The sequence below is a fragment of the Mirounga leonina genome, unplaced genomic scaffold (genome assembly GCF_011800145.1).
Source record: "Mirounga leonina isolate KUSES-001 unplaced genomic scaffold, KU_Mleo_1.0 Mir_154, whole genome shotgun sequence".
Lineage (NCBI taxonomy): Eukaryota > Metazoa > Chordata > Mammalia > Carnivora > Phocidae > Mirounga > Mirounga leonina.
The window spans coordinates 2,887,620-2,910,132 of NW_023270389.1; the positions used below are offsets into that span (position 1 = coordinate 2,887,620).

At 49.5% G+C, this 22,513-nt stretch overlaps 1 protein-coding gene across 6 annotated transcripts; it reads right to left on the bottom strand.

Moving 5' to 3' along the window:
* Window positions 1-5,462: 5,462 nt before the first annotated feature.
* FCRL1 (Fc receptor like 1) lies at window positions 5,463-19,694 on the bottom strand. Of its 6 annotated transcripts, XM_035009879.1 has the most exons (12): window positions 18,934-19,694; window positions 15,163-15,189; window positions 12,736-13,005; window positions 12,215-12,265; window positions 11,255-11,542; window positions 10,816-11,094; window positions 10,358-10,474; window positions 9,089-9,116; window positions 8,034-8,116; window positions 7,748-7,816; window positions 7,180-7,211; window positions 5,463-6,253 (listed from the first exon to the last, which is right to left on the bottom strand). In XM_035009879.1, exons 1-12 carry the CDS (start codon window positions 18,986-18,988, stop codon window positions 6,182-6,184), a joined length of 1,371 nt encoding a protein of 456 aa, XP_034865770.1. In that variant the 5' UTR covers window positions 18,989-19,694; the 3' UTR covers window positions 5,463-6,181. The 6 variants fall into 6 exon arrangements, with proteins under 6 accessions (XP_034865770.1, XP_034865771.1, XP_034865772.1 ...); XM_035009880.1 differs by lacking the exon at window positions 15,163-15,189; XM_035009881.1 differs by lacking the exon at window positions 12,215-12,265.
* Window positions 19,695-22,513: the final 2,819 nt, after the last annotated feature.

Here is a 22,513-nt window from a genome sequence, read left to right on the forward strand (position 1 = left end):
AGGTTAAAAATAAATTGTATGTCCAACTGTGTACTATCAAGCAGCCATTAAAATGATTCTGTAGAATATTCAATAGCAATAAAAGTTGTTCACGATATACCGTTAAGGCAAAGGAGGCTGCTGGATGCAATTACCTGCTGCACACCATCCTCCCCAATTGCCAATTAAAAAAAAAAGTGTGGGACAATAAACACCAACACGTTAGTGCGATTATATCTAATGTAATTAAAGGTGGTTTTTATTTTCCTCATTTTGCTTATCAGTGTGTTCTAGTATTCTTACAATAAACACATTTATTTATATATTTCTAAAAGATTCATAAAAAACAAGACCTGGCTTTTTTTAGCCCCTATCACCTCAAGTGTACCAAGCGAGGCTACTCCACCTTTCTGCATGGGCACATGGTTTATTTGTGTTTGGAAGAGGGTGAGTGTTTCTCTCCCTGGGACCAGAGCTGCTCACTGAGCTTCTTGTCAAGCCCTTGCCTGTGGAAAGGCTTCTAGGGGGCCTGTGGCTCCTCCTCGTCCTGCCCAGTCACGACGGCACAGGATTCTGACGGAGGACAGTGAATTGAGGAAGAAAATACAGAAAAAGGCAGAAGCAAAATGTGGAGAAGGAGCTGGTGGTAGGTATTGGTTTTTCATAGACATCTGAGCAGATTTTTCAAAATATTTGTGGTTTCATTCTGTCTTGTATGGCCATGTGGCTCTTGAGTTGAGAATTAGCTTTTTCCCGTGGCATTATCAAATGGTAGGGAGTGTGGCTTATGTGAAAGTGAGTGATGCAGGGGAAGAGAAATGAGTGGCCACAGTGGGGTAGGTGGGCCACTGGGGTGGCAACGAGTCCTTAAGGGGACTGGCCTGCTCCATCTGGATGCTGCTCACACCTGACAGGTGGCAGACATTTATTTACATGTGGACGGACGCAACTTGAAGGCCCACCTAAACTCAGATGCAAAGTAGGGCCCGCAGCCAGAGACGAGGAGCTCAGCAGTTCATTAGAGGACAAAGTAACTTCATGTTCAGGTTACAGTGGTGGAAGTGAAACTGCAGGGTGGGGTGCACTGGCCAAAGTGAGAAATACAAACACTCCTTATGCCGGGATATTTGGCCACCAGCAAGATGGAGTCACAGGTGCCAGAGAGAAGCAGAGTCACCTATAGACAGAAGCCTCTGGGACCAACCAGGTAGACCCTTGACTTGGAGATTCTGCAAGTGGCAGCCCACACAAGAGTACTCTGTCAGATGCGGGGCAACAGTGTCCCTGTCAACTTTGTTTGGTGTCTTCCAGGGGACACAAGATGCAATGCCAAGGTCAGGATTGAGACAGAGACAAAGTCTTCATGAACTACAACTCACAACAAAATAAACACCATCTCCCGTTTGAGAGGAAGTTGATGACCAGGATAGTCACAATAAGAAAATGAGGCTGATTAACTTCAGAGATCTCTGGATGTATTTGGTTGAATTTGGGGCTGCAAGGCTGCGACGACAGAATTAAATGTCCTAATGTATGCAATCACCTCCCGCAGGAATTGCGACATTCATGGCTGTGGACATGGTCCCAAGTCACCGCCATCATCCTCATGTGGGAGCAGTTACAGTAGTAATTTCAATTGTTACTATAATCATCTTGAACAACATGATATGTCTTGGCTGAGTGGGGCTTGACCTAGAAATTTCATGTCTAGGGTAAGAGGTACATTCTTTTGGAAGTGCTAATGTTTGTTGGAGCAGAGCTGGCTGGTGGGAATCTCGATGTTGTGTCTGTAGTCACTCTCCAAGTGTTATTTAGGCAGACCCAGACCTTCTGCCCAGAAGACTCTCTACAATTTAATTCATCAATTCCTAGAATTCTGATGGCCTCTCCATAGTCCAGACAGCATGGCAGGGAATTTGGACCAAGAATGCCTGGAAACTTTTGTCCATTTCCTCCCCGGCAGATGTGAAGATGAAGAAGCTCCAGAGACCCAGTTTCTCTGAGAATTATCCATATATCTACTCCAGGAAATCTGAGAAGGACAGGAGTAAGTTTAGTTTCAGGTAATGATTGTTTTAGGAGACTGGAGTTTTACAGATCTCAAATTTTTCTTCTTCATGAGGAAGATCATTTTCTTCAGTGTCAGTAGAAATTATTATTAACCCCTTTTGAAGAAGGTGTTACCATTCCCATGGTGGGGGATAGAGGTGAGCCCAGTCTTGAAGTCTGAGGTGGGGAGGGGCACAGGGAGACTTAGTGAGGCTCTGGGTAGATATCTGAGCAGCATCTGCAATAGGGAGCAGACCTCCCTCGGTCTGTGAAAATACCTCCTGCCAAGTGGCCTGGCTTCCCTGGGGGTGATAGGCATGGTGGGGCCTCCCCCGGGATCAAAGACAATTCAATGTGAAGCTTTCTATTTTCTGTTCTAATTATATATGTGTGAGCTGGGTGGAGGGGACCCTTGGGGCATTGAGAACACTGACCCTTAGCAGAGCCACCCAAAGCAGCTTCCTTGGGTATCTTTCCAGCAGTAGAATATCGGCTGTTGGTGGTAGAAGACCAAGAACCAAGATCCAGATTGTACTTCTGGTTTTTGGTTTTGATTTCCCTTCAAGGGATTTGCTCATTCTTCTAACCTACTCTGCTAACGACTGCTTCCTAGTTCAGGAGGTGGTAATTCACCAGTCAGAGGAAGGGTGCATTCATTCACTCAGGGATGGATAAATATTACATAATTTTTTTTTTTAAGATTTTATTTATTTGCGAGAGAGACAATGAGAGACAGAGAGCATGAGAGGGAGGAGCGTCAGAGGGAGAAGCAGACTCCCTGCCGAGCAGGGAGCCCGATGCGGGACTCGATCCCGGGACTCCAGGATCATGACCTGAGCCGAAGGCAGTCGCTTAACCAACTGAGCCACCCAGGCGCCCCATAATTTTTTAAATGCATAATTAAACAGGTAAAAAAGAAGGGAAATTTCCTCCATTACAGATTTAAAAAAAAGGAAGTGAAAACAGTGTGTTACACATGTAAATTGACATTACTGGTGCCCTGGGGAGAAAATATTACACTAGATAATTTTTATGAGCTTAGCATTTAGTCCATCTGGAACTTGGAGGCAAAACCCTGGGTCTGCAAAAGGTGGAAGGTTGAAACCAAAACACATGAAATCTGGATCATCAAAAGACTTTCCTTTTAATAAAAGAGTGGCTTGGTGGGGAAAAACATTCACCTACCAGCACAGGAATGACAACTAACCTTGTCTTTCTATGAGCTCTGGGGGAAATAGAGAGTTTCCCTTGAGATACCAGAACTCCAGGACTGTGCCACTCCCATGCGTGGGCTCCGGGAAACCCCAGATAAGGAATTGTCATAAAAAGTGGTCCTGGGCCAGTGATGCCCCCAGGACTTAGAAGGAGCAGGTACAAAATGGCTTTTGAGGGACACAGAAGCACAGATCACATGAAACTCACCATGCACAGGACGGGTCTCCATCAATAGTCAAAAAACCCAGCAAATCATGATGAACAAGATTCAAAATATGTGAGAAATGCAGGCTTAAATACCTAAAACTTCAGGCAGAAGAACTATGTAAGAATTACAATAAATTAAATGTATTTAAACTATTTTAAGGTTGTTAAAATAATAAAAGGAAGTATTATACCCGTAACAGTAGAATGCTATAAATAACAAAAAGGGAAATTTGAAAAGAAATAATAATAATACTTTTTTGAGCATTTAATGTGAGCCATGTACACCTTGGAGCATTTTATTTTTTTTCAGATGTTCTAAATTTTTTTAAATTTTATTTACATTCAATTAATTAGCATATAGTGTATTATTAGTTTCAGAGGTAGCGTTCAGTGATTCATCAGTTGACCTTGAAACATTTGAAAGAAATGATTTTACATAATGAACAAGACAGCATACATAATATAGTAGATACAATTTTTATCCCAGTTTTAAGCATGAAGAAATACACAGAGGTTAACCAATTTGATCAAAACTGCAGATCTAGTAAATGGTGGAAAACACGTGTAAATCCAGAAAAAAGTTTCAGCTTCTGGTCGCCTGGGGCTCCTACTTCATTCCTGGAGTCCCCATGAGGTCCAAATATTTCACAGTGGCAGATAAAATACAAAATATAAAAATCTACAATTGTCCTAAGAAAGAAAAAGGTAAGCAGTCCCATGGGCCAGAAACAGAAACGCAAGGGAGAAATGCAGCTGAGGAGGTGAGAGCCAGTGAGGGTGCTGGAGGAAGACCATCACGGCACAGGCAAGAGAGGGTACAGAGCTCCTGAGCTGGGACGCCCAGGGTTTGCGGGAAGAACACTGGGGACAATGAGGTTGGAGCCCATCCAGAGATGGGAAAAGTCATCCTCGACAGAAGTTCGAACAGTATTAGTGTTAAGCAGAACTATTAAAACAGGAAGTTTTTATTTGGATGAGATAAGGTAGCATGGGAAATAAAAGAAAAAAGAACAGACTACTGAACAAATAATAGTAGATAATTTATATTTATTTGAAAAAAATACTTCAATCTCTATCTCACATTTTTTATTTCAAAAAGTAAAGTCATAATATAAATATAATATAAAACTCCAAAACAGGAGAAGTCAGATTCTTACCTTGCACCAAACATACATATAATATCCTGAGTGAATATATATCAAAATTATGAAAGCATTATAAGAACATGTAAGAACATTTTTAGAACATAATCACATGGAAGGGGATGTGAGGGATGTTTCTGGAAAGATGGAGAAATTTTATATCCTGACAAGAGTTTGGGTTACTTGGGTGTGTGTATTTATCAGACTGATGGAACTGAGCACCTAAATTGTGTGCACCTCACTGTACATAAATTATAAATAGTTCCTACAAAAGCTGTAAGAAGAAGGCAAATGAACACTGAGAAAACGTGCAAAGGGCCAGCACAGGAAACTGGGAAGAACTACAAATGTACAGTCAATTTATGGGAAAAATGCTCAACTGCTTTAGTCATTGTAAAATTTTTAATTGAAATAACAATGATACTTTTCTCTCACAGACTGATTCTCTCGTGTGTTGTTGGTAAATGTGTTCACTGATACAGCAGAACAGTTTGAGAGTATTTAACAAAAATATAAAATGTGCACAACCTGAAATGCCCTAGTCCCTGATTTACAAATTTATCCTTCAGATGGATTAGCAGGAACACAGAAATACGTTTGTGCAAGAACATTTATTTTAGTATTGTTTTTGTAATATAAAGTTTTTGGAAACCACCTAATGTCCATCAGCAATTGAAAAGATTAAAATATATTACGATAGTATTTCATTAACAATGTTGTTTTTAAACAATGGATACCACTCGTGGTGTTAGCTACAGGGAAGGCTCTAACATTTTACATTATATATTTCTAAATTGTTTTAATTTGTAAGAGTTGGTGTATAATTGTTTTAAATTAAAACATAGACTCCAAATTGTATTGCCACATTTTTTAAAGTTCATGCATAAAAGAAGAAAAATTATATTCGTAAAGCTTCTAGAAGTGCAACAAATACAGAACTTTGGGTGTGGTGAAACTTACAAAGATTGTATCTCGTTACAAATATGGGGGCATCTAGATTAGTTTGTGCATACAAAATATGTCACTAAGATTGAATGTACCTACAGTAACTTTACAAAACTTTGTTTGAATTCTAATTTGGGAGCAGTGACCCCAAATGCACAGAGTCACATATTTTATGCAGAAACAGGATGAGTCATGTAAGTGTCGGGGCTGGAGTTCTGTTCTGGAGTTCAGTGCCGAGCTTGTCTGCACTTGGACAAGAGGATGGGCACCCATCTCTGTGCGCAGCTGCCCCGCAGAATCGCTAACCTCGTGTCCATGCACTCTGAGTGAGCTTCACTGTCCCTCCACCCCAAGGTCACCCACCCTGTTTCCTCTTAGAGAAAGAAGCTAGAGCACAATTCGACCTGTGCCTAAAACAACCAGTAGGAGTCGGGTCCCACCCCTGCATTCATTGTGGTTCTTTGGGTGGTTTCTTCAGGGCTAGAACCACCTCTGTTTCACGGTAGTTGCAGGAATAGTCTCTGGGGGGAAGCACCTGGATGAGAAGTCCTGGAAAGCAGACTACCTCAGGATCTCTGAAGAACATACTGGTTCTGAGGCTTGGGGTCATGGATGGTTTCCAAAGAGCAGAATCTTCCAGAATTTTACATAGCGTCTTCATAGTCCACATCTGCAACGCTTGCCTTCTTCAGCCTAAAATAGATGGCTGAGGCATCCTAAAAGTAAAGGCACATGGATAGGACCAGAGCAGGGAAGACACGTGGAACATGCCTCCCCCTGGTTCTCTTCCCCAACCAGCCTGGATGCGTCCTATCGCGGCACACCATGAAGCACAGAAGGTGGAGCCTCTTGGAAGACTGACCCTAGGTGAGCATTTTCAAAGGACCTGTGTCCTTCTGGTGGGCTGCAGAGGTGCTCCTGATGAGCCGTAAGCTTATCCAAATGTGCAAACTCCCATTCTAATGGGCCACTGTTAGGCAGTTCCATGAGCTGTTGTTTTTTTAAGGATGTCAGATTTTGTACTCATAAACTACATTTAGCATGTCACTGGAGTTTACCAAGGACAAAAATTCTGTCCTGAGACCTCTGGCTACCCCCACCACACTAGACAAACTTACAAAGCACCTACTGTCCTTGTACACATGTGGAGTTAGAATTCCTGTAATTTTCTGAAAGTATTTTTGTATTACCAGTGATATCTTGAATTGTTCAAGGTTTATAAATTACTGAGTTGACACAAATCACTATTAGTTTAGTTTTGTTCAATATTAATTGAGTTTTCCATGGATTGTGTGGTTAACCTCACAACACAAAGTGGTGTGTGTGTGGTTCAACAGTATTTCAGGGTAAAGATTTTCAAGGAATAGAATTTTTAGACTAGCCATGTGCTACAGTGTATCTACAAATCATCCATGCGTCTGTTGCTAAAGGAAACGTCTGTGCAAGTCTCCAAAATTCCCTTGCACCGTGAGGCTTTACTATGACCAAATGTTTTTCCCACTGTGTGGGGGATAAGGGGAGAGATGGACCATTGGAAACTTTTGCTTTTCCTAAGTTGCCATAGTTTTAAAAGTTTGAGAACCAGTCTCTAGAAGAAAGAAAGAAGAGCAGGGATGAAAGTCCATTAGGGCTTCTAACTCACCTGGTCCGTGGTATGTGTCCTCTGGGGTTCTACTGTGGAATAAAAGGTGTGTGCTGTAAGATTTCACTTATATTTAAAGTCCTTCACTAAAGTCGTGCTAATAAAGGCTTCTTCTCCTCCTACCTACTTTCCGTGTATTGATTTCCATCAATATTTTTAGTCTTGCTTTTCTGCTTATCACAAACACGATTTCCTTACTGTACAGAGGACGATGGGCAGCCTAGAGGTGGACAGGTAAGTAGATCCCTTTGGGCATTTAAACTCTTCGCATTTCTGGACCCACAAGGTATGAATGGGACAACAGCAGCAAGTGGGGCCACTCAAGGAGGGCAGGGGGACACCGCCACCCCAATCTGCCATCTGACTGGGGGCACTGAGCTAGCACCAGCACTCGGGGCTGCTCCAAGACCCAAGGCCAGTGCTCAGGGAGGTAGGGAAAAGCCCACAGCCAGCTCAAGGCAGAGCAGCAGTGCTGAAGAACACTTCCATATGCCATTTGCAGCACTGAGTATCCTCTTGGTTCCATGAAAGAAATAGTCAGAGATACATTCACTCCCTCATTTCTCACCTGCTGCTTGCAGCTCCTGTTGCGTACGATACACCAAAGAGTAGACCTCTTCCCCGCTTACGACGTTCACTGAAAGAGAAGAAAGGAGGCCTGGTGACACCATCTTTTCTTCCTGCCAATTACCTCACTCCATGCCTACCACTTATCACCACGAAGACAGACATGCCATTTGTCCATGGAGGTGGCTGGGGCACAGCAGGCACAGGGTGGGCTAGCAGACATCAACCCACTGCCCCTTCCCCGGCTCCCTCCGGCTGCTTGGGCCAGGTCATTTGGGAAACCTCACCATTTTCGTATACAGACTGTTCCTGCAGTGGGGCAGCTGAGTTGATGTAGTTGGACACCTGTGCCATGGGGCTGGGAGGGCTCCTGCAGACACAGATAGTGGAATAGCATCCCAGATGCCCCAGACATCACTGTCCAGGGTTGTGAGCAAGACATTGAAGGAGAGAATCCTGTTAGCAAGCGTCCTGAGCAGAATACTGACTTCTGGGGAGATCCTCAGTGAGCTCCACTGTGTGGAACAAACTCTGTACGTGGGCTGAGCAAGGCACAGCAGAGCAGCTGTGGAGTGCACAGCCCATGAGCGCAGGTCCTTACCTGATGGGCTCAGTGTGGTGTTGCCCACACCTAGAATAGTGCCCCTCCCATTCAGGTGCTCAGTGAATACTGAGTGAAGAGTATTGATTCCCCTCAATGGAGAACAGGTTACCAGGCAGAACAAGCAGCTTGAAGAAGGGAGAGAAGAACGTGAACTTGCACATACATGTACCCCTGGAAGACCACTACTCCAATTTGGGAAAATAATCTGATTTTTGTCGGCATAAACAACAACACAGTATAAAAATATGTCGACTAAACATTGATGTCCCCAGATGCAAGTGTTTTAAAAATCTTTTCCTCCTCTAAACTAAAGAACTTCACCAGCAAGTTTTCGGGATGGTTATCACTCTCTAGCCGGAATGACAGAAATGTGCATGTATCTTAACGCCTCTGAGATACTTTCAGGATCTCAGAATCCTGTTTTCCTGCCTCATCAGAATGACTCACAGACCCTCAGATATTGATTAATTGATTGAATGAATCAGTTCATTGGTGAATGTGTGAAATGGGTCAGTTTAGTGAGGGAGGTGAATTAGGAAGAATGATGGAAGAAGGATTTGAATTAATCAGTTAATGCATAAATGAAGAGGAATAGCAAACTGACACTGTTATTAGCGGGAGAACTCCGGAGTAGAAGTTGGGATAATACATATACAACAAGCACATGAGAGAGGACAACTTAAAACTGTGCAGATGGGTTTTTCTGCATTATCAAGTGCACACAGAGCAGAGCCTCACCTGCATGGGTCCCTGGCCGGACGTCTTCCTAGAAGTCAAGCAGATGAGCAAACACGTCAAAGGGGGAATCTCTTCTTCAGTTTTCTTGTGCGGGGACTGCTCCTCAGGCCTGCCACAGCATGCCAGAGGGCATCCTGGCCATCACTTACTCAGATCCTTCACTTTGCAGGTGAAGAGACTCAATGCGGAGTAGTTAGTGAGCTTCCCAGACAGTTCATCCCAGAGTGAGGCCCTGAGCCCCAGCCTCTGAACCTGAACACCTATTGTAGTTTTTGCTTTGGGTTCTGACAACACACTACCTACTTTTGTCATGACAAGACCCCCCAGAAGCAGGCACTTTTCTTTCTTTCTTTTTTTTTTTTTTTTTTTTAAGATTTTCCATTTATTTATTTGAGACAGAGAGAATGAGATACAGAGAGCATGAGAGGGAGGAGGGTCAGAAGGAGAAGCAGACTCCCTGCCGAGCAGGGAGCCTGATGCGGGACTTGATCCCGGGACTCCAGGATCATGACCTGAGCCGAAGGCAGTCGCTTAATCAACTGAGCTACCCAGGCGCCCCAGAAGCAGGCACTTTACAGCTAGGGTGAGGTGCCCCAAGACGCAGGACAAGCTTGGAGTTTAAATGAGAATCTCGCATTGTCTCCATCTTGCTCAGTGGAGAACAGGAGTCCAAGATTAATTGCACCAATAAATATGAAATTACCAACTGTGAGCCAGGGTGAAGCTAAATAACAGGGCTCGGAGGAAGAATAAACTGAGAGAATTGCAGGCTGTGTGGCTGGGTGAAACCTCTGGGGGAAAAGGACATTTAAGCTGAAAAGCAGGAGAGATCCTGTGGTGAGCAGATGTGAGGATGCATGGACGAGCATTTCAGAAAGTGGGAAGAGCATGTGATGGTGCTCTGGGGCGATGAGAATGGAGGCACTGACTTTAACTTGGGGTGGTCGGCAGAGCTGGAATTGCTAACTGGGTTATTCTTCCAGTAGCTGACTAGTTATTTTAAATAGAGTCAGAGCTTTGGGTGAAAATTCGATCCCAGAAGCACCAGACATCAGCCGAACCTTGACACAAGGGGTGGGGGACTCGACACAGACACTGCACTCTGGTAAGTATGGGTGCTGCTCCCATGCTGGGGGTCAGGAGCAGATCTGCAGGCTGCGTGGCTGGCAGGACATATCCGTCCCTCACAGCGCTCCCGTCCCCAGCCCCGCCTATTTCTGTAAAAACAAAGGTCACAGTAACAAAATACCAGAATCTGTAAATACTAACCTATTCTTTTCTTGAGCCAACAGCAGACCAATAGGGCAATAATGGTGGGACCAAGGGTGCCAAGCAGCCCTTCAAGGATTCCTGAGACGAGAAGTTTCTTCCTGTCCTCCGTAGGCACTGAGGGGAGAGGTCTGCATGTGAGCCACCCTGCAGGAGGGCTGGCCTTTGGAGAGCAGACGTCTCAGGTGTGGGCCGAGGCCAAGGTCTGCTCTTCCTGGGCGAGGGGGGCGGAGGTTGCGGGACTGACTTATGTGACTTGGAGCTCATCACCCTGATGGCAGGAGAGAGGCACCAGCCTTCATGTCCTCTATGCCCCTCAGACACACCTCCTAGACAGCCCCATGTTCAGACGCTCCATCGTGGAAGCACAGCACCAGAGATACTGTGGGGTCAGTAAAACTCTCCCAGGATGCTGGAAAGGGACTTTGACAAAGACAATTCAATAGCCTGAGCTGTACCTGTGACGCTGAGTGGCACCGCCTCGCTGCGCTGGGGCCCCAGGCCGTTGTCGGCTTCACAGGAGTAGTTTCCAGAACGTTCTGGGGTCAGAGAGAGGTTGAAGGACGCTCCTCCTCCAGAGGGGGCCGAGCTGCTCCCCAGGGTGACATCCTCGTGATAAAACCGGTACTGGATCGGAGGAGAGCCGCTCTGGGCCTCGCAGCGAAGCTCCACCACGTCCCCCACCACGGCCCGGGTCCCGGGCACCCTGACAGTGAGGACGGGGCGGGATGCTGGGACTGAGGGAGACAGGGAGTCGTCAGAGAGTGTACCGGACCGTCACAGACTCGTAATCCCTGCCCACAGAGGCTCAGCCCCATTGAACTTCCCCGGGTTGCCCCAGGGAACACGGAGCCCAGCGAGTGGGGGTGCTGGTGGGACAGAGGTCACGGAACTTACTTCTGACGGTGACGCTCACCAGCTCGCTGATGCTGGGGCCATAGCCGTTGTCGGCCGCACAGTAGTATTTCTCTGTGTCACTGTCTGTCACCGCCGGGATCTCAAGCTTCGCGGCCAATGAGCGCTGGGTCTTTGTTTCCAGGTTCAAACCCAGGGCCCCTTTGTACCAGGAGAAGGTGATGTCTCCTGTGCCCTGGGTGGCCAAACAGACGAGAACCAGCTTCTCTCCCTTCTGCACTTGTCCCCCTGGAGGCTGTGTCTCCAAGCTCACATTCCAGACGGGGACTCCTACACAAACACAAGGTGACACATGGGGCGTGACCATCCTGAAAGCAAAGGCCTTGGGTAAAGTCAATAATTCATGCAGTTTAGTGGTGGCGGGTGGTGGTGTTCTGAGGGCGGTTGCTGCTGACTGGGGTGGGCCTCGGCCAGGTGGGCGTGGTGGGGTGCGAAGGGCCGGCCAGGCGGGCGTGGTGGGGCGCGAAGGGCCGGCCAGGCGGGCGTGGTGGGGCGCGAAGGGCCGGCCAGGCGGGCGTGGTGGGGCGCGAAGGGCCGGCCAGGTGGGTGTGGTGGGGTGAGGAAGGCCACACAGTTACCAAGGTGGATGCAGCACCCCTCCATCCCGGGGATAGTGGGGATCCCAGGACCTTGGGCTCTCAAACCCGCACTCTGCAAGGCACGGTGCTGTGGTGGCCCCAGAACAGATGGCAGATCAAGCTGTCGGGGCTTGAACGCTGGTCCCACGTCTTACTGTGGGTGCTTGATCCAATCACGTCACTTCTCTGAGACTCAGTTTCCCGTCCGTACAATGCAGGGGGGAACGTTAGTTATCTCCTACGGTTGGGACGGGCCCATGACATAATGCATGTGGGGCCTAGAGCGGGGCCTGCTGCCCAGCAGCTCTTTGTTCTGGTCCGGCCTCACCAGTGCAGAGTTTTGAGCAAGGGTGCGAAAGCCAACCTTCTGGGGGAATTCCACATCCTCTTCCTGGCACCACGGACGCATCGTTGTCTGAGAACGGGGGAGGACATTAGCGTGCCTACCCGGACGGGCAGTGACACGGTTCAGAGTCACGAAACGCCCCCTTCTCTTCCTCTCTCTCAAAACCAAGCCCCAGCTGCCCCTTCCATAGCCCAAAGCCTGCCCTTACCGTGCGGATCTGATTTCTCCCTTCTCTGTAGCTCCCGTGACTCCCCACCACCGCCACACATGTCCCCCCGTGCTGCCGAGGGTGCCATCAGGGGCCGTGATTATGCAGCGACTTGCCCCCGCTCTCCAGCCCAGGGAGGACGCCGTGAGGGGTTCCTGAGTACTCTTCTGTGCACTTGAGTGCGATTAGCAAGAGTAAGGGCAGATCCCTTAAGGACTCTGAGAAGGAGAGAAGCTCAGGCACATCTCCACCAGTTCCTTTCCCCCCAAGGGAAGAGCAGCCTCGTGCCCCCGGCCCCATGTCGGTCCCCGGCGCAGGCCCCCGCACTCACCTTGCACCTGTATCTGAATCCTGGGGCTCCGAGCGACTCTGAGCTCTGAGGTCTTCGCTTCACACCAGTAGGACCCCGAGTCTTCCCTCCACACAGTGGGGAGCTGGAGCTCCGGGGAGCTGCTCCAGCCCTGCCACAGGGCCTGGCTGTCTCTGAAGAAACAGAACTGGGGCTGGGCGTCCGGCTTCCAAGAAGCGGCCTGCACCTCACAGGTCAGGGTCATTGAGCTCCCCTCCTTGGGCCGAGAGGGCCTGGCTGTCAGAAGCAGCGCTAGAGAGAAGGACAAAAGACACATTCCAGGGCAATGGGTTTCCGAGTTCCCACAGGAGGCACGTTGTGTTCTCAGCATTTGGCACAAGGCCAGTTGGGTGCAGAGACCACCCCCACCCCAGCACGGCCTGCCCTTATGCGGCGTCTCCTCCACCCACAGGGCAACCTCTGCCTTCAGCTTGGTTCCCACTCTTTGACATTTCCATCCATGAACTAAAAACACCTTTTCTGGAGACCGGGCAGGGTACTGACGACTGTTATCAGAGTCGGTGAAGCCTGACGTTTCAGGAACAGCAGGTGTGTTTATTCATTCTTGTCGTGAATCATGTTGGTTATCTTCTTCGGCTCCCTCCCCCGGGCATCCCAGAGCCACACTCTGTCTTTCAAGGACAGACTGTGACCCCGGACGATCTGCCAGTCGGGGAAAGATTAGAGGAATTCAATGCTTTCTTTACTGAGTCTCTCCTGCCCCTGTTACTGCTGCTCTGAGTGGAAGGACCCGGCGTGTGCTTGCCTGAAAATCCTGCATGCACACATCCAGCTCCCTTGCTCTGGGACTTTGTGCAAACCTCGTGCAAACCATGGGCATAAGGGGCAGTTTCAGCCCATACCCTGAGCCTCAGGGATGTCTCCTTTTCCGGCCATAGGGGCTCTTCCCCGGATGGACTACAGATGGGCAAAGCTGGGCCCTGCTTCCCCACATCTCCATCGGCCCAGCTGTAGCACCCGGGGAAACATCAAACCCTGAGGACACTGGCTCTTGAGGCATTTGTTTATCCAGCCTCAGAGCCTGGGCTCTTTGAGAAAGTTTAGGAATTTTCCTAAGAAAAGCCTGTCTCCCCTCACCAGATAAAATGCCAAGTGTTCTCAATCCCTGAGAGGGGGTTGTTGCTCCAACACCTGTCGTCCTCAAGCCTTGTGACTGGAATGCTTTATCCTGGGACTTTCAAAAACTTAATTTCAATGTTGGTACCAGAATATTTGCTCTGGGGCCTGGAATTCCTGGCACTAGGGGTTATCTTCTCTCCTTGGAAATCTGCAGTCCCCAGAGGACTGAGGACAGAGAAAGGGAAAAAAAAGACATCTAGGGACCTGTACCCCACTCTTCTGAATGGGGCAGGTGGTGTGGAATGGGACACTGGATAGGGCAGTTTGCAAAGGCTGGGGCTCAGTCTTGCAGCTCAGAGCTTGTTTCAGATAATTCTCAGGTATTCCCAGGCAAACCTGGCAAACTCCTGGCAAGGCTTTGTTTCTTCTGGATGTGGATTTGGATTTCTACTTAGGCTCAGATTGGGCACTCATGAGGTAAAAGCAGGATCAGGCACAGAGCATGTTGGCATTAACGCATGGCCTGGGTTCAACTTGGATGAACCCTGGGAGAGCATTCCAGAAGCCTGGGCTGGCTCTGAGTATCTCTGGCCGTTGGCCCTGCAGAGCTGTGCTCCCCAGCTCTAGGTGCGGCCTGTGTTCTTGAGGGGGCAGGAAGCCTCTTCGAGCCCTGTGGTTAGTATTTTATGTATAAGAGAGCAGTTCTGACATATCCTGGATTGAAACCCACTTCAGTGGAAGATTCCTTCAGGGGGAAAACTTCCTCCTCTGTTCGTCTGGTAATTTGAATCAGGATCAGAGCGATGGCGGGTTTGCGCCAACCAGAGTTTGAGAGGGAAGTCGCACGGGGGAAGAGCTTTGGCTACAGAGCAGGGCTGGAAATGGGAAGGGGGCAGAGTGCACTTCGCTTTCCCGTGGCCCAGGGACCGACTGTTGTGTTCCCCATGGATGTGTGATGGTGGCGTTTCCTCCATCGCTCCTGGGGGAGCACCCCGTGGGGAAGACACAGGAGCCTTGCAGCCCCTGAGGCTGGGGCGAGGGGGCGGCAATTCTTCTAACATCCGTCTTCCACACTCGGTGACTTCCTGGGAAACAGCATCTGCCTTCCTGAGCTGGGACTTCCCACAGAAGGGACGGTGGTTTTGAGAAGGTGGGGCCAAGACCTGCTCCCCTAGCTGAACACAAGCAGCCTGGTCCCCAGGGAGCCTCTGTCATGGTAGACCTCGGCGGCTGCCACCGGAGGGCAAACAGCATCCACCGGCCTCCTGCACGGACGGCCCAGGGACACGATGCCCGCGGACCGTGAAGAGGAAAGGAAGTGCTACTCACCTTCCCTGGCTGGTTCACAGGGTGGAGCTAGGAGAGAATTCGGGAGAGGTCGGTACAGCTGTGATCCCAAACAGGCAGCCCCTGCAGCCCGGCTGACCATCCGCAGCGCTGCTCTCCGCGTGCCCTCCCGCAACCCCCCCCCCTCCTCCCCCTCTCCCTCCTCCTCCACCTCCTCCCCCTTCCCTCTCTCCTTCTTCGCCCCTGCCCACTGTTCTCCTCCCTTCCTCCTTCTCCACCTCTGTTCTTTCTCCCACGTTCCCCAACACCACACAGTTCCTTTTGTGATCAGGAAATCCTTCCCAGTCACAGCTCCCATCCGTGGTTAAGAGGCGGTGCCTTCGTTCCGTGGCTCCTTCAAGCCCCGGGCTCTCATCCCTCCTCAGATGTCCAGATGACCCCACCCCGGCCTGGCCAAACGCAGTAACAGCAGCCAGGCTCCTGCTCTTGATGCCCTTTATTCACCAACGTCCCGGCAGAGGAAGTCCACAGAGGGAATCTGGATTTCTCCAAAGATTCTCCCATAGCCCAAGGGTTTGACTGTGGTACGGTGGCATAATGATCAGGAACAGCACACCCTGGGGAGACGCAGGCTCTGCTGCCAGAGGGCATGGACCTGAGGCTGCTTCTTCCCCTTACAAGCTGTGCTACCCCGGGGAAAATGCTTCACCTCTCTGTGCTCTCCTTTCCTTTTCTGTGAAATGCAGGTAATCACAGGCCTCCCTCCCAGAGTTTCTGCGAGGATTAAATAGGTTCACATCCATAAAATGCTTAGAATAGCGCTGGAATTTATTTAACAATCAGTAAATAGTACTCATTATTAGTACCTATTTGAGCCCATGGTTAGTCTGAGATGTGTAGCCTGCTGTTTGAGCTTAAAAGCTGATGTGAATAACTTGTTCCTCAGGTAGGAGAATGGAATCAATGGGGCTAGCGTGAAAATCACATTTCTTATCCATCCGTACTACAAATAATTCTGAGCCCTTACTGCATGCCAGGCATTGCCCCTGGGACCGGGGCTGCAGGAACCGATGTGAACAACAGTTTTTGCTGTTGAGGGGTTTAGAGGGAGAGAGCAAATTTAAAAATCAGTATATAGCCTGATTTCAGAGAGTGATCAGTGCTACAGGAGAGATGTAGCCAAGAAATAAGTCCGAGTATCTTAGGACAGTTGTGACTCTCTGGATAGATGTCAACCGAGTAGAAAACAGAATGAAGGTAGAGGGCTGCCTTCTAAGTGTTTGGGGACGAGCACCCCCAGCAGAGAACTAGCCAGTGCGAAGGACGTGAGAAGGAATGAGCTTGTGGTGGGGTGGGGAGGAGAAGGTGGTGCCCCGGAGCTGATAGAGGGGCAGTGGTGGGCACTGGTGTGGTGGAGGTGGTCGGGCATCCTGGACTTGGGACCAGGTCTGGATTTCATTCCAGGTTTGATTGGGAGTTGTGGACAGTTCCGACTCCACTTAGGTTTGTAAAATCACTCTTTTTTTTTTTTTTTAAAGATTTTTTTTTTTTTTTATCTGACAGATAGAGAGACAGCGAGAGAGGAAACACAAGCAGGAGTGGGAGAGGGAGAAGCAGGCTTCCCGCTGAGCAGGGAGCCCGATGCGGGGCTCGATCCCAGGACCCTGGAATCATGACCTGAGCCGAAGGCAGACGCTTAACAACTGAGCCACCCAGGCGCCCCTGTAAAATCACTCTTATCCTGGGAGAGGGGCAGACCACCGTCATGCAGGAGAAGCAGGGAGGACACTAGTGGCAGTTTAGTCTGGAAGACAGAGGACACCAGCTCGGGCTAGCCAGGGCTGCCCATGAAGGGCCAGATTCCGGTATAAATTTGAAAGTAGAATCAATAAGAGTTCCTTATGGATTGGAGGTCAAGTGTAGAGGAGAGAGAGGAATGAGTGTAAGTCCTAGATTCTTGGTCACAGCCACTGGAAGAATGGAGGTGACATTCATGAGCATGGCGCGGTCACCCGGAAAAGCAGGTTAAGTTGGGGGAACGCACAGGAGATCAGGACATGTGTTTGGCCGTGTGGAGTGCAAGGTGTCTACGGGACAGCTGAGTGGCTGTTGAAGGCATGGAAGGTGCTCAGACGACAAATCAGAGCTGGCAAAATAAGCTTGAGTTTAAGGTCAAAGTGGCACATGAAGTGTCTGAACTGGGCTGGGAAGTGAGCACGGGTGGAGCGTGAGGTCTGGGCACCAGCCTTGGGAAAGTCGGTCAGGAAGCAACAGGTGTTGACTTAGAAAACCAGCAGCGTGTGGTGTTCCAGAAGCCGAGGGAAGAAGTGCTTCCAGAAGACGGAGTGAAGGACCACCCATGAGAGGCCGAGTTAAAGGAAACTGAAAACAGCCTGGACCGGGGTGACATGGAAGGGGTTGGTGGTCCCAGCAGGAGCAGTGGTGGGGACGGAAGGTGGACAGCCGTGGCCGAGGGTAAGGAGGACCTGTGAGCACCGAGAACCGGCCAGTGGTCTCTGGGGCTTAGGAACCCAAAGGGATGGAGGCCAGGAGGGAGTGTTTGAGGAAATGGAAATGCTCTGCATCTTGAAGGTGCTCACATGATTACGAATCCTTCTGGAAAATCAGAGCTGGTGTATCATAAAAGCGAATGTTACTGTGATGTAAGTTAAAAATGAGTTTAAAACAGGAAGGATGGGAGGAGATGAAGCAAGCCCAGCAGCTCCCTGGAAATTGTGTGAAAGGGAGCTGGACACTGTCAAGGCACATTTCCATCGCTTTAGGCAAAAGGACACGGTGGCGTGTTTGTATGTTTACAGGACTAACCCAGAATGAAGAAACATGGTGATGGCGCAGGGAAGGTCCTGAGAAAGCGAGAGCATCGGGGAACCCAGTGCACACGGGGGGAGTCCTGTCCTGCACGGGAGGAAGGACGGTGTCGCCCTGACCGAGGACACACGGCGGGGGCGGGTGCGTTCACAGACATGGCTGCAAAAAGGTGAGGACATTCTCTTCTGACGGCTTTCATTTCCTCAGTGACATGCAGCAAGATTGTAAACTGAGAGTAAGAAGGAGGAGTTTGAGGAGACAGAGAAGGCGGGAGATAGTGGTCCGAGTGTGAGGCACCAGGTAGGAAGGTGTAGTCACCGGCCCTGCCAGGGCCCCCAGAGATGTGTGCCCTACATTTAAAGGATGCGAGTCAACGGGACGTGCCTTTCGTGTGAAGTCACATGCAGCTGCTTAGGCACTGGTGTGAAGCATGCAGAGAAGCGTGTTGATCGGGAGGGTGTAGCCAGGGGAGGGTTGTGTGAGCCCCAGCATCTGAGCTGAGAGGCAGGGGCGTGGAGGACAGTGACGGACAATGAAAAGTCACCCAGGGGGCTGAGAATGGAAGTTACAAATGCCATGTGGCCACTGGGTGGGATTGGAGTGGGGTGCCGAAAACAGGGATTTTGAAAGCTAGCTGCTGTTGGTGATGATCCCTTCTAGGGTTTGATGGTAGGGATGAGGGGCCAAGGACAGAAGACAAAGGAAAGCATGCTGAAGGTGAGGACAAGGAACAAAGAGCCCGGGTCGTTGTGTGTGGCTATCCACAACAGTGAGAACAGAGACAGAATTCATATCGGAAGGAAGGACAGACACCCAACACTTCCTCTGAGATAAAAGGTGAAATGAGAGCTTTCTTCAAACACCTGGCTTTCCCCTCTTTACCACCTGCTGCCTGACTCTGAGCCTCGGGGTGGAGGCCGAGCTCTCGGCCTCCGGGGGCGCAGGCGGAGACCTCGGGAGATCCGGCCTGGACATCCTACTCACCGCACATCAGCAGCACGAGCCCCAGCAGCATGAGGACTGGGTCGGGGACTGTCATTGGAGACACTTTCTCCTGGAAGGAGGAATCCAGCTCCGTGTAGAGAGGCAGCGGCTTGGCCCAGGGTTGACGAAGTCGGGGTAGGAAGTCGCGCTGCAGCACGTTGACAGAAATAGAAGAGCGAGAGCCCTCCCAAGGCCCACCTCTATTTCCTCTCCGCTGGGGGCCGAGACAACAAAGGGCGCTCCTTCTTGTAGCTTTGTTCCATGTCCACAGCTCGAAGAGAGTGCACTTTAGCACGTCAGGGCCTCCATCAAGAGCTCAGCGGTGTCTCAAAGGACCATTCCCAAAGGCGATTTCTGACTTTGATGAGCGCTCCTCAGACTGCGGTCCTGCTGAAGGCCGCGGGCTCTTTCCCCATCGGGAAGGATGTCCCCCCACAGCTCATGTTCCCGCTTCGCCAGAGCTGCACGCGGTCACTTGGCATGAACAGCCAGGCCGGACCCGATGGGCTCTCACCAGGGTTACGTGCAGGGCCTGATGGATTACGATGGGTACAGGGTCAAGCTGTTTGTAAGGTACCCGCTCCCACCCATATTTAAACTTTGACGGGGTAGCAGTCAGTGAAGCAGAAACAGATGAAAAACAGAATCACAGGAAATTATGGCCTGGGGGGATGTTTGTAAGTGAAATACAGGAAATATGCAAATGCATATTTGCTTCTGGGCCTTCGGAACTGTTTGCCATGATCACCAGTCACGTGTGGTGGCGGTCCCCCTCTCCCCTAGACCGGGAGTGTGTCATCTACCCCATCCCTCCCTGCAGCTCGCTGAGGCTCCCGGTCCCCGCCCCCGGAGCCTGCGGTAATTCAGACCATGCTTGGAAAGAATAAACCATCGTAATCTCCAACATTTCTTGAGCCTTTGAGGATCTAGGATTAAGAAACTGATAGCGTGTGGAAGCAAAGCTATTAGGGGACATGGCAAGATGCCATTCAGTAATGACGCCCAGTGCAGTGTGGAGTCCCAAGAGAAGCATGGGGTCCGCATGGCCAGTGCTGAGCCAGCTGGAGGAGGAGGGAGAAGTGCTGGAAACCGACCGGGGCCCCCGGGGAACTCCCAAAGACGAGACAGTGAGCCCCGTTTTGTTAGCTGGCTCAGGAAAGCCTGCCTGGGCGTGGGTTTGCGTCGTTCGCAGTTTCAGGACTAAGGCTTCTCATTGACTGAGGAGCGCGGAGCCCTCTCGATCCAGCATGTTCGGCTGTCTGTGCGTACCCCCTGCATTCGCCTCTCTGTGCTTGTGAGCTCGCCTTCACAATATCTCTCCCTCCTCCTGCTCCAGTTTAAAGGCTGCACATTGTTCGTTAAGCTCTCTCACGCTTTTATTCTTATACCTACGTGATACATGCACACGCTAAGAAATGTAGCGTGCTTATAAATTGTGAGTACATCGGAGTATCTCATGGGCCAAAGCCGGTGACTCAGGCACATCCACTCCTCCCAAGAGATACTTGAGTGAGTGGCTTGGTCATGAGAAAGCCTGGCTCTGCGACATGCTTTGGCCGCAGGGTAAGTGCACGTTATGCCACTTACTGCGGGGTCAGGCGTTGCTATGTGCCATCAGACACAGCACTTGCATGGGTTTGCTCGGCTGCTCGTTCGATCCAGTCTCCAAACTGAGAAGACAGAGAGAACTTGAGCCCCGCCCACAGCCTGAAGCCCAGCCCAGCTGCACCCAGTCCAACCTCAACTGACCTGCAGCCCTCGGTCAGCCTGGGCAAGAAATACACGTTTGCTGTGAGCCTCAAGACACTGGTGTAGTAACAACCACAGGAAAAGCAAGCACGTTTCCGCAGCAGATTTGTGGCTGGGCAACAGCGTGCATCACCACTTCGATTTCATCTTCCAGTTAACACTGCCCATGTATTTATAGGGCCTCTGCCATGGACTGTTAGGGCTACACATCCAATACTCCTTGTGTTTCCATAAACGGGAGCGATTTTCCTCTCCATGCCTCAGGGAGAAAATTATCAAGGAGACGTGACTTATTTGACTGATAAATTTAGGAGAAGCAACTGAGCAGGTGTGGCTTGGTGCCCCCTGGGTTTCCTCCTTGGGAAGCCGGGCCTCACCACGCTGTCATCGGTCTCCATCCACACACCAGGATCCATCCCTGCTGCAGAGGCCCAGGGCTGTCCACACTGCCCTGGCCGGGATGGTAAACCTGCCTCGTGTAGTGGTGAGTTATGAGAACCCACTGAGACCACACAGCTAAGCCACTTCCTCCAAAGTAATTTTTACTGGTGAGAAATCTAAAGTCTGCCTCCCTCTGCATGACTCCCGTTACAGTCCATTCATCCTGCACTTGGGTGAGTAAGAAAGGGGTGTTACTTGTCCCCAGAAAATGGAAGGATCTGCCATGCACTGTACTACAGTCTGAATATATGGAGGTGAGAAATGCATGTTCCTTAAGTGCTGAGAATTCACAGTGCAGTAGGCAAGAAAGATTTATGAGCAAACCCAACACAGGGAAGTGTGAAAATCACGATGACTGAGCCAGTCCTGGAGGAGCGATAAGAGCAGGAGCCTAAGTGAGCAGATGTTGGGAAAGGGGAGGCTCTGCAGAGGGTGTGATGTCTGAGCTGCTTTCCAAGGATGCCTGGGATCTCCACCAGCTGTCCAGGCGGGGAAGAACACTCCATGCAGAGCGAAGAGCGCATGCACGCTTAAAGTCATGAAACAGCGAGGCACTCGCTGAGGTAGTTGAAGTTTAACTGTTGGAACAAAATTTAAAGAAGTACGGACAGCATAAGCCTGAAGAGACAGAGGGAGGAGGAGAAACCATGGAAGGTTTTGTGCAATAAACTAAGAATGTGGGAATTCTTCAGAGGGGCCAGCTGGGGTCCACTGGGCTGGAGAAGGCACCTCCCGTCGGAGGTCATTGCCGTGAGGTTCCAAGGACATACTGTTTGGTCATATGATTGTTCACCAAAGCCAGAATTTTGGAATTTTATGTAAAACCTACTAACCTTTAAATACTTGAGAATAATTTTTAATTTTTAAAAATTGTTTTAAAACAAAGCATTTCTGTACAGCACCATAGCTTTGTGACCTCTGCCCTGGGTGACGTGCGTGGTGGTAAGGGGAGACCCAACTAAATACACAGAAGATGAAAAGTCAGGGGACACACTGAGTTTGAACATTTCGAGGTAGAACGGTTACTCATTTTACAAATTAGGAATCTGCAAGTCAAAGATGTTGGGTAATTTTCAAAGCCTTACCAGTGATAAGAAGTAAGGTTGATGTGACCCCCTGACTTCATCTCAGCCTTGGTTGCATCTGCTGTCCGAGATAACAGTCCCTGACCACACGTGGTTTCTGAGCACTTGAACCCCAGCTAGTCCAAATTGAGATGCACTGTGAGTACAATTTACATGCTGGGTTTTGAGAACTTGAGGAAAAAACCAAAAGAACATGAAGTGCCTCATTAATAATTTTGTATAGATTACATGCTAAATGATAATAATTCATATATAATAAGTTTAAAAATATTAAAATTAAATTATTAATTCCACCTGTTTTTTTT

Coding starts and splice junctions, on each gene's coding strand:
- FCRL1 (XM_035009879.1), bottom strand. CDS start 18,988: ATGACAGTCCCCGACCCAGTCCTCATGCTGCTGGGGCTCGTGCTGCTG. Junction 8,117..9,088: donor CCGGCCAGGGACCCATGCAG/GTGAGGCTCTGC, acceptor CTGTGTCTGCAG/GAGCCCTCCCAGCCCCATGG. Junction 6,254..7,179: donor GGACACATACCACGGACCAG/GTGAGTTAGAAG, acceptor CTTTACTTTTAG/GATGCCTCAGCCATCTATTT.